Here is a 10181-nt window from a genome sequence, read left to right on the forward strand (position 1 = left end):
TTGCAGTATAGACGTACCCTTACTCATAGCTCTGGTGAGGGAATGCATTACAGTGGCTATCTAAGGACCAGGTTTCCTAGGTTCCATTCCCTGCTCTCTTACAGGCTCACTGTGTAACTATGGGTGGTGGGTTTCTGTGCATCATTAAAACAGGCAGGCAGGAAGCTCAGAAGATGGGGCAATTCGGAGAATTGTTACTTTGTTTTAATTTAATGATGATTTGCAACGCCAATGCTGTGATCACTGGAGGGCAGAACCCTGAGAGGTGCCCCTTCCTGATCAAAAGAAACCCCATTTTATTCAGCCCAACCAGCTGAAGAGGCGTGAGGCCAGAGAAGCGTTTCCCCCTTGAGAAAAAGTGCTTGAAAAGCCAGTTTGTAATTAATTGTGATTCAGACGGAAAGTGATGGTTTCAGCGGTGGGAGTTTGGGGTTGTGAAGCGGGGGACAGATTGTTCTGTGTTTGTACAGCCCGTAGCAAAATGGGATCCTGCTCCAGGACTGGGTCCTAGGCACGACCATAACACACCTCATAAATAATAGCAATAAAAAGATATTTAGTGCCCACCTTAGGGAGAGGTCTTAGTGCTGACCCTAGCAACTAAAGCAGCCTGATGTTTAACCTATAACAGCAACCTGCAAAGTTGTTTCTTTACTTCAAGTGCCTTGGGGTGGTGTGTGGCTCACTGAGGGGCCTGGGTTTGATCCCCATTGGTAAGTGAGGTAGCTGATTATAATTATGAGTCCGGGTGATCTCTCGTGAAGCTCTTGAAGGGGGGAGTTATTCGGGGCTGGGAAATCCCCATGGAGGTCCCTTTTTCCTACCACACATTGGAAAGCACAGAGAGCCTGTGGCTGCCTCTAGCAGAAAGACATGTGCTCTCGCAGGGAGGCAAAGCTGGGGGATGGGGGGAAGAAGGGGTGACGGGGCGTGACTTCTAGCAGGGTAGCCCCACCCAGCCAAGCAAGAGAAAAGTGTGAGAACACAAGAGGCCAGTTGGGTAATAGTGTGGTTTCCTCTCCGGGGCTGTGGGCGTCACAGGCTCAGATACATAGCCCAGGCCACAGAGGGGGTGATCAATCCTCTTCTTGCTAGAGACGGCGTCAAATCTGCCTCTGGCTCTGCCATCAAGTCCATAAGCATCTCCCGGGCTGTGCTGTGGACCTTCCCCTGCTCCACCGAGAGCAATCATGGGCGATGGGGTGGTGTATCCTTCTGTCTTTGTGGTGGACGGCCAGCAGCACGGGGTCCCCTTTGTCCCGCCCATGAGGAGGAAGCGGCGGATGTGCTGGCACAGCCAGTTCTTCCTGGCCTGTCTGGTCATCTTAGCCCTGGCCGGCGTGGCCACCGAAGGCTATTTCCTGATCCGCTTCCAGAAAGAGCTGGAGAAGGCTACGTCCCAAGTTGCGGTGAGTGACTGGGAAAGGGGATCGGGAGATGAGAGTCTTGCGTCACGCATGGGCAGTGATGGGACGTGTGTGTGTGTGTGCACGAGGGGATGGGGCAGTGTGCGTTGGCAGGGGGCTCCACATGTGTGTGTGCGTGTGTGTACACAGTAATAGGGAAATGAGCCAATATGCACTTGGAGGCAGGGGTGTAGTGACACAGTGTCTGGGCAGTGCTTGTGTGCTGGGATTGGGCTGTGTGTGTGTGTGTGTGTGTGTGTGTGTGTGTGTGTGTGTGTGTGTGTGTGTGTGTGTGTGTGTGTGTGTGTGCTGGAATGTGAAAATGAGCAGACTGCATGTGTGTTGGGAAGGAAGTGTGTGTGTGTGTGTCTGTGTGTGTTTGTGTACGCATGCGTGCGCTGTAATTTGGAAATGCACTGGTGTGTGTGTGTGTGTGTGTGTTAGGATAAATCTAGGCATTTGCTGGGACAGGGATCTGGGCGTGTGTTTGTGCGCTTGTGCTGGGTCTGGGCAGCATCTGTGTGTTAGGATGGAGCTGTGTGTAAGAGAGAGTTTGGATGAAACTGTGTGCGGCAGAATGGGACAGTGTATGCTAGGATGGAGTTGTATGTTTGCTGGGACAGGGCTGTGTGTGTGTGTGTGTGCTGTGATAGGACTATGTGATTTTGGATGGACTCATGTGTGTTAGTATGGGACAGCGCAGGTTTGTGTTAGCAGAGTCGTGCATATGTTGACATCGGTTTATGTGTCTGTGTGCTGCGACTGGGCTGTGTGCAGAAGTATGGGACAATATGTTTGTGTTAACCTGCAGTGTATGTTGAATCAGGACTGGCATGTGCACACCTGCTTGTGTAGGACATTCTGTGTTTGTGTGTATGCCGGGAATGGGCAGGGTGACTTTGCTAAGGTGAGCCCGGGTGTGTCTGTGTGCTCTGACAGGGCACTGTGTGGTTCTGAGAGAGTGTGTGTGTGTATGGATTTGTGTGTATAAATGGGGTTGGAGCTGTGTGTGTGTGTGTAGGTCGGGGTGGCACTCGTGTGCATTACTGTGTGTCTGTGTGTGTGAACGCCCGGTGTGTGTGAACACATCTTATAACATGAGACACATTTCAAGCCACATTGTGCTTGTGGGCGCCCATGCCAGCTGGTTGCAAACATTCCTGTGGGATCTCAAAACAGCTCAGGCCCAGGTCCTGCCGCTACCCCTCCTAGGGGGTCTCTACAGCAGGAAAATCCAGGACCATGCCCAAGCCCCCTCCTTTCAGGGGTCTTCCTTCCACCCCAACAACCAACCTCCTCCACCAACAAGCCCCAAGACCCCTGCAGAAATCTGCATTCACCGTGGGGATCACAGGGGCAAGCGGGAGAACAGGCCGGGGGGGCAGCTAGGGAAGGGGCTGTTCCTTTGGGAGTCTGAATTGCCCCTGCCCCTGTGGGTCTTCTTTTACTTCCCCTACTAGCCTGGACTATCAGGGGAGCGGATCCCAGCATGAGCTGGCCTGGCTCGTGCTGCTCTCACAAACTGTGTTAGAACCTGGGTCAGCCACATGTGCTTGTAAACTGCATCCAAATACATGTTATAAGGCTGGACTTAAGTTCAGGCACAGAGCTAGGAGTCCAGCAGGTGCCCAGCAGCCTGAGTTTCATGGCATTTAAGGCCAGCAGGGATCATTAGATGATCTAGTCTGATCTCCTATTTATCACAGGCCAATAAATTTCATCCAGATAGCCCTCTATTAACCCCAAAGATTTTAGTTATGCTGCAGCATTTCAGTCCTCAGTTTCATATATGCCAAGGCTCAGACCCTCACAGGCCCTGGAGTTCGGTGTCTAAATATCTTTGAAGGTCTGGGCCCAAGCACCTGAAACTCTAGGCGAGCCTCAGGTTCTCAGCACCTCACAGAATCAGGCCCAAGGTTTCTCCAGCTGGGCAGCCAATGTCACTGGCAGAATCATGACAGTGTCTGCACACCCCACATAGCCAGGTGTCTGATCCTGCCCGGTGCGGAGCCAATCACAGCTCCAGTGGGAGGGAGGGAGGTTGCGCTAGTCGGAAAATGGGAGTTGGGGGGATCCACTAGAAATGTCAACCTTTTATTGAAGAAAACGAACCCTGGAAATTTTTCAGACAAAACCCAAAATCTATTTGGCTGGAAATGTTCGGGGTTTGGGAGTTGGGTTTTTTTTTTTGCTGACCAAAAAAAAATCAAAAGTTTTCAAGGAAATCAGGCCTTTTCCTTCCCAAAAAAACAAAACAAAACACCCTTTTGTTTAGTCAAAAGCCCAATGTTTTCAACTGAAAAAAAAATGCAGATGGAACATTTTCGTCCTACTCTGGTATTAGGAGTTCGGCCTCTCAGAATGAGCTGCTTGCTGCCTACCAGCACCCAGCCATAGATGGGATGTGCCGTGAATTTTACATTTAGAGGTGTCATTCCAGAATAACTCCATTTAAATTAGTGGGTTACAATGTGAGTGGGGCCAGGACTTTTGTGTGTGTGTGTGGCCTTTCTGACAGACTTGTATTTTCTACTCTAGGAGGAAGCAGCGGCCATCTCTGAGAAGTCCATTCAAGGTAAATCTCTTCCCATTTTTGCTAACCCTCAGCTGCCAGCCCCCTGAAACACAGACCAGATTTTAAGAGCTCGGTTCTCCCAATGATGGACAGATTTTTTTTTTCCAGAAGCATTCCGCTAAATTACACAGGGTGTGTCTACACTGCAATTAGACATCTGCAGGTGGCCTGTGTCAGCTGACTCCAGCTCACAGAGCTAGGGCTGCAGGGCCGTTTCATTGTGGGGTAGACATTTGGGCTCAGGCTGGACCCTGGGCTCTGAGACCTTCCCCTCTTGCCGGGTCTCCGGATTCGGGCTCCAGTCTGAGCCCAAATGTCTAACTGGCTATTTTTAGCTCTGTAGCACAAGCCCCGTGAATCCAAATCAATTGGCCCAGGCTCTGAGACTCGCCGCTGTGTAGATACACCCAGAGGGACCTAAGTCAAGGCCAGATATTCAGAGGCACCCGGGGTGCTGAACACTGGGAAATCCGTATGTCGGTATGGGACCTGAGCTTTTGTAAATTTGGTGTAGCCCCACTGGGTTCGCACCAGCTGAGGGGTTTGGCCAGGAGAATGAACCACCCTAATGCGGCTACAATCTCCCAGTGCCTGACTGTGAGCTCCCTTACGCTGCTGTGACTTCACCAGGGGTGTTATGCCAGTGTCAAAGCGGGGAGAGGAGAATTCCTGCCCTAATAAAAACATTCACCCATTATTCCCAAGCAGATATGGTGGGCCAGATCCTCAGCTGGTGTAAATCAGTATAGCTGTTGTTGACTCTGGTGGAGCAATGCCCATTTACACCAGCCAGGGATCTGGTCCAATTGACTTCAATGGCACAACATCTATTTACACCAATTAAGAATCTGGTCCTATTGATTCCAATAGAGCTTTGCTGATTTACACCAGCTTGGAATCTGGCCCTGTTCACTCCAGCAGAGCAATCTCTGTTTACACCAGCCAGAGATCTGGCTGTATCTTAGAATATCAGGGTTGGAAGGGACCTCAGGAGGTCATCTAGTCCAACCCCCTGCTCAAAGCAGGGCCAATCCACCAGACAGATTTTTGTCCAGATCCCTAAGTGGCCCCATCAACGGTTGAACTCAAAACCCTGGGTTTAGCAGGCCAATGCTCAAACCAGTGAGTTATCCATCCCCCCGAATTCATTGGTTGACTGATTTGCAATGAACAGTCCGTACCCAGAAGTGAGTTTCCACAAAGCCTAGTGTGACACCAATAAGGGGTGGGTCTAATCTCTGTTAACGAAGCCCCCTTGTCTCCACACCCCCACCTCATTTCCTCTGGTTAACAGCTCTGCATCAGACCTTCCACGCTAGGGACAGAGATGTGTGCTAGCGCAGAGAATTTGCAATGGGTTATTTGTAATAGGTTGGTCAACCAAGCTTTATTCATAGCCTCAGGGCCTCTCAGTCGGGCCTCTCAGTGGTTTATATATATAGCCCTTCTTGGTGGCAGGGGGAGGAAAGGAAACCTCTCCTGCAAAGTGACTCTGATGTAATGGATCAGAGCGAGCACTGGGCTCCAATTTTCCATCCCTGGGAATTTTTTATTCCAGATGGGCTGTTTCTCTAACATACCTGCTCTAGTTCCAACGGGAACTAATCCAGGGAAGACCTGTGGCCTGTGTTATACAGGAAGTCAGACTAGATAATCCAAATGGTCCCTTCCGGCCTGAGAATCAATGACTCTAGCGTGAGGTGCCGGGGTACCATTCTGCTCAGGGCGCAATTTGCGATGATGTTAATGGCTGCAGGTATTTGGAGGTTGTGTGGCCTAGCAGACAGAGCCTTCAACTGGGAGACCTGGGTTTTATCCCCACCTATGCCACTGGCCTGCTGGGTGACCTTGGGCAAGACACTGCCCCTCTTTGTGCCTCAGTTTCCCCTTCTCTATAATTGGAACAATGATACTGACCTCCTTTGTGAAGGCCTGTGGAGTCCACTGATGTAAAATGGCATATAAGTGAGTTAGGGATGATGATGATATTGACTTGGCAGTGGCACAATAATGGGTTGCGTTGATTATGTTGGTCAAGAGCACAGTAACGAGGTGACTAGTGTGTATGAGCGCTGCTGTCTTCTGCTGGATGGTACGAGAACTGCTTATCTATGTTTCATAGTCCCGACACTGAACAGAGATTCTCTTTCAGCTCTTTTTGGAACAGAAATTATGGGTCCTGTCCCTGCTGCTGCTTTCAGGTTCTGAGCACACCTATTGTACCGCAAAGCAAGACCCAGTACAGGATGAGATGGTTTTGATTTGGTGCAGCGGGTGGGGGCTGAGGATGTTGCTAAGCCAGGGTGGTGGATTTTTATTACAGTAGCGTATACAGTAGTCATGGCTCAGGAGCCCAGTGCTAGGTGCTGTACATTATTGATTAGGTGTATTACAGTAGCACCTAGGAGCCTCAGTCATGGCCCAGGACTCCATTGTGTTAGGTGCTGTACAATTTAAATACGAACAAATAGACAGTTCCTGCCCCAGTGAGCTTACTGCTTTTAGTGGGCCAGATCCTCAGCTGGTGCAAATTAGCAGAGCTTTCCTGAAGTCAAAGGAGCTCCATTGCTTTGCACGATCTGAGGTTCTGGCCTAGGAAGTTGAATAGTGCTCGTTGGGATGGGTTTGGATGTCTCCACAGCCATGCTCCACAAAAGAACCGCCTAGGACTTGCAGGCTCAGGCCCTGCTCCTGCAAAAACGCTTCCCCCTAACAAAAAATCTCCTTTTAGCTGCTAGCGGGATGCGGTCTCTGACACATGACTAAGCAGTTCCAAACCCATCCAGCAGAGGACAGTGGGGCCCAGAGGTGCTAGATGGTTCGCTGCAATACAGCGATGCAGCATGTTTGCCTAGCGGATCCTCCCCCGCAACTGCTTTCCGGGAGTGGGGGGGAGTCTTTTCTGAGCTGGGTGCAGTGAAGCGTGCGGCAGGAGGGGGGGCGTGGTGTGTGTGGAAACGAGACAGAAAGGAAAGAGAGAGAGAAATTAAAAGCAGCCCCAATGAAAGTGCAGGCTAGACCCAGCGCGGGGGAGAGTGGAAGGAAGTGGTGACAGGGCGGGGGGGGGGGGGGGTAGGGAAGGAGAGGGGGTGCGACAGTGAGGGGTGAATGGAATGGGGGTGTAATGGAGTGAGTGGGGGGAACATGATGAGGGTGCAATGGAACAAGGCAGATGGGGGACAAGATGAATGTGACATTACTGGGTGGGGGGACAACACAGGCACCAGTGCTTTACATTGGAGGGTGAGTCCCAGTTCTGATCCCGGGTGCTGCTCTGCCTGGCTCCATTGGCAAAGTTCTGACCCGGAACTGGGTTCAGATCCAGGGCCATCTCCAGAACTCAGCACCAGGCAGCTCTTCCCCAGCCCGCACGGGGGACAGAGGACTCGGAACTGGGCTGATCTCACAGCTGGGCCTTTGTTTGTTTGTTTGTCTCATTTGCAGACCGGAAACTTCATACTGAGAAGCCAGCAGCTCATGTCTTGGGTAGGTTGAAGTCCTTCTTAACCCTGCATAGTCTGCTGCCTCTGCTGTAGAGGGGCATCTTGTCTAGTGATTAGAGCAGTGGGGGATGGGATCAGGACTCCTGGGTTCTGTTCACAGCTGTGGGAGGGGAGTGGGGTCCAGTGATTAGAGCAAGGGAAGATGGGGCCAGGACTCCAGGGTTCTCTCCCCAGTTATGCCTCTTTCTGGGCTAAGCTGAGGCCTGACATGTTGTGGGCATCGTGTTCCCCAGGTGCAGCCTTCACCACCTCTGGGAACGGTTCTCTGCAGTGGGAACACAGTAAGGACTGGGCTTTCCTGCATGACATTGGTTACCAGGGCGGCTCCCTGGTCTGCATCAAGCCCGGCTACTATTACATCTACTCCAAGATCCATCTTATGGCGCAGAGTTGCTCTCAGCAGGGCCAGAGTTCTGTCATCTATCATGGCATCTATAAGAAGACCCCCAGGTATGTCGAGGAGATGAAACTTGTGGAGAACCTGATCCTTTACTGTGATGAGAAGGACAGCGGGTTCTGGCGGCAAAACAGCTTCCTGGGAGGAATCTTCCACCTGGAGGAGGAGGAGCAGATTTACGTCAAGGTGTCACAGAGACAGATGCTACAGATCAGAGACGGCACCAGGTCTTATTTTGGCACCTTCATGATCTGAGCAGGCCCTTCCCTGAGCCGCAACTGCTGGGTTTTGGTTTGAGGCCTTGTGCTTTTTAATCTGCCACTGATATGGTTTTCCTACGTGGACCATCCCTCTGACCCAGCATTCCCCAAAATACTGTTGCACTTTGCTGGTCTAATATGCTCCTCAGACTGGATCCAGCTCATGAGGTTAACTTCAGAGGCTGGTCACAGAGCTCAGAAGAAGGAAGGGTGGGCTTTCAGTTGAGGCCTTGTATTAGGAATCAGGACTCCTGGGTTCTATTCTCTCTCTGGGAAAGGGACCTGGCTCTAGCCATTTGCTCAGGAGAGACTGGGAGTCAGGACTCCTGGGTTCAATCCCCAGCTGTGCCACCCACCTGCTGTGAAACCATGAGCAAGTCACCTTGCCTCTCTGTACCTCCATCTCCCTAGCTGGTGGTAAGGGAGATGGTTCTCCCTTACCCTTGTATAGGCCATAATGCTGTCCCCTGCATAGCCGGCCACTGTCCGTCCAGCAGGTTTTCAAATAGCTTTGAAAGTGGAAAGACAAAGAAACTGGCTACCACAAGGAACTATGGGACATTTCGCCTCCAGGTCGCCAAGGCAGGCCAACCCTCAGCCACTGTACATCAGTGTAACTTCAATCATTCCATGCTTGTTTATGCCAGGTGATGGTGGGAGGGAAGTGTATTTAATTGGCTTGCAGTTCTGCTTAGCAACTGGTGGTGCTTGACGGGGTCAAATCCTGCAGTTCCCTTTGCTCATGGGGAAGACCCTGGTCCTGATTCGGGCACCTCCCTTTGAGGGTCTGGCCTGAGGAGCCTGCCCGAGGAAGAGCAGCAGAGAGCCATCTCGTCAGCTGGTGCAAATCAGCGTGGCTGTGATGGAGCAATGCCAGCTTAGCCCTGCTGAGGATTGGGCCCTCGCTATTTAACCCTGGGCGAGAACAGGCCAGGTTCTCCTCTCACTCGCTGTGGTGTAAATCCGGATGAAGCTCGCGAAAGTGGCACTGATGTAAGACTTACCCGAGGGGAGGATCCTGCGTAACGGGCCCAGATCTCTGGCTGGGAGATGTTCATGTCGATCCATTGGAGTCCTTGGGTCCAAGCTGATTTCCAGCTGCTGGGGATGTGGCCCGGCTCCTGCCATTCCCTGCCCTGCTTTATGTGCCGTGAATGTATGTAAGTGTGTGCACCTATTTATTTTCCAGTGAGTATTCCCTGATATTCAGGGAGCAGCTGTATCTAATGGTTATTTATCCATTACCCCAGGGTCACTGGGCATGTTTGGGGCGGGGCTGGGGGGCAGAATTTGATTTTTATTTTGTTGATAATTTGATGGATGATATTGATGTTTATTTTCAACGTTTTAAATTTTTTTTATTGATGTAAATGTTCACAGTTGTGCAAAATTACGGGAAGCTTTTCCCCTCCTGTTCTTCTCGGTTTCAATGTTCATAATTGGATGACGGGGAGGCGGGCGGAGGCAATTACTTAACTAAGTAAGGGTTGAGATTTCAACTGTTAATGCTTTATAACGGTTCAGACACAAGTGGTCAAACATCGCATGTCAAAATATACAAAGTAAATGGCCTGAAATCAAACCCCAATACGTTCTCAGGCAGCAGTTTTTTCTCACTTTGCCCATCTGTAAATTTCGGTGATTACCAATGGAAATATTTTTTGTCATCAGTTGTGGGTGTGTACGGTGAAATTGACGTTTACTGACACAGATAACAGTCGAATCCTTCCAAGCCTTGGATGCAGTCTCCTTAGGGAACATGGGAAGCTGCGGGCCTGTCTCCCACAGGACCTGCCACGCACACCCTTACCCTTAAAGAGCAAGCCCCCCTGCTACAGACCCCTCTGCCCTTCTTTCTGCTCCCGTGAGGGCAACGTTTGGATTCATCACAGAGTTGCACCGTTCCCTACCTGAGTTTGGAGCACTCTGGGGGCTGCGCCGGCTCTGACAGATGTTCAGGGCGGCGAAATGCCAGGAGATGAGCGCTGGGATTCTGGGCTAATAGGCTGCAATGCCTAGGTCTGGGAGGAAGCGCTGTCT

General features: G+C 51.1%; 1 protein-coding gene across 1 annotated transcript; it reads left to right on the forward strand.

Annotated features, from left to right (window-relative positions):
- Positions 1-1042: 1042 nt before the first annotated feature.
- Positions 1043-9707, forward strand: TNFSF14 (TNF superfamily member 14). The gene is made up of 4 exons (XM_030547463.1): positions 1043-1409; positions 3945-3981; positions 7426-7467; positions 7718-9707. Exons 1-4 carry the CDS (start codon positions 1191-1193, stop codon positions 8134-8136), a joined length of 717 nt encoding a protein of 238 aa, XP_030403323.1. The 5' UTR covers positions 1043-1190; the 3' UTR covers positions 8137-9707.
- The last annotated feature ends 474 nt before the right edge of the window (positions 9708-10181 follow it).

The sequence above is a fragment of the Gopherus evgoodei genome, unplaced genomic scaffold (genome assembly GCF_007399415.2).
Source record: "Gopherus evgoodei ecotype Sinaloan lineage unplaced genomic scaffold, rGopEvg1_v1.p scaffold_59_arrow_ctg1, whole genome shotgun sequence".
Classification (NCBI taxonomy): domain Eukaryota; kingdom Metazoa; phylum Chordata; order Testudines; family Testudinidae; genus Gopherus; species Gopherus evgoodei.

Coding starts and splice junctions, on each gene's coding strand:
- TNFSF14 (XM_030547463.1), top strand. CDS start 1,191: ATGGGCGATGGGGTGGTGTATCCTTCTGTCTTTGTGGTGGACGGCCAG. Junction 3,982..7,425: donor CTCTGAGAAGTCCATTCAAG/GTAAATCTCTTC, acceptor TCTCATTTGCAG/ACCGGAAACTTCATACTGAG. Junction 7,468..7,717: donor GCCAGCAGCTCATGTCTTGG/GTAGGTTGAAGT, acceptor CGTGTTCCCCAG/GTGCAGCCTTCACCACCTCT.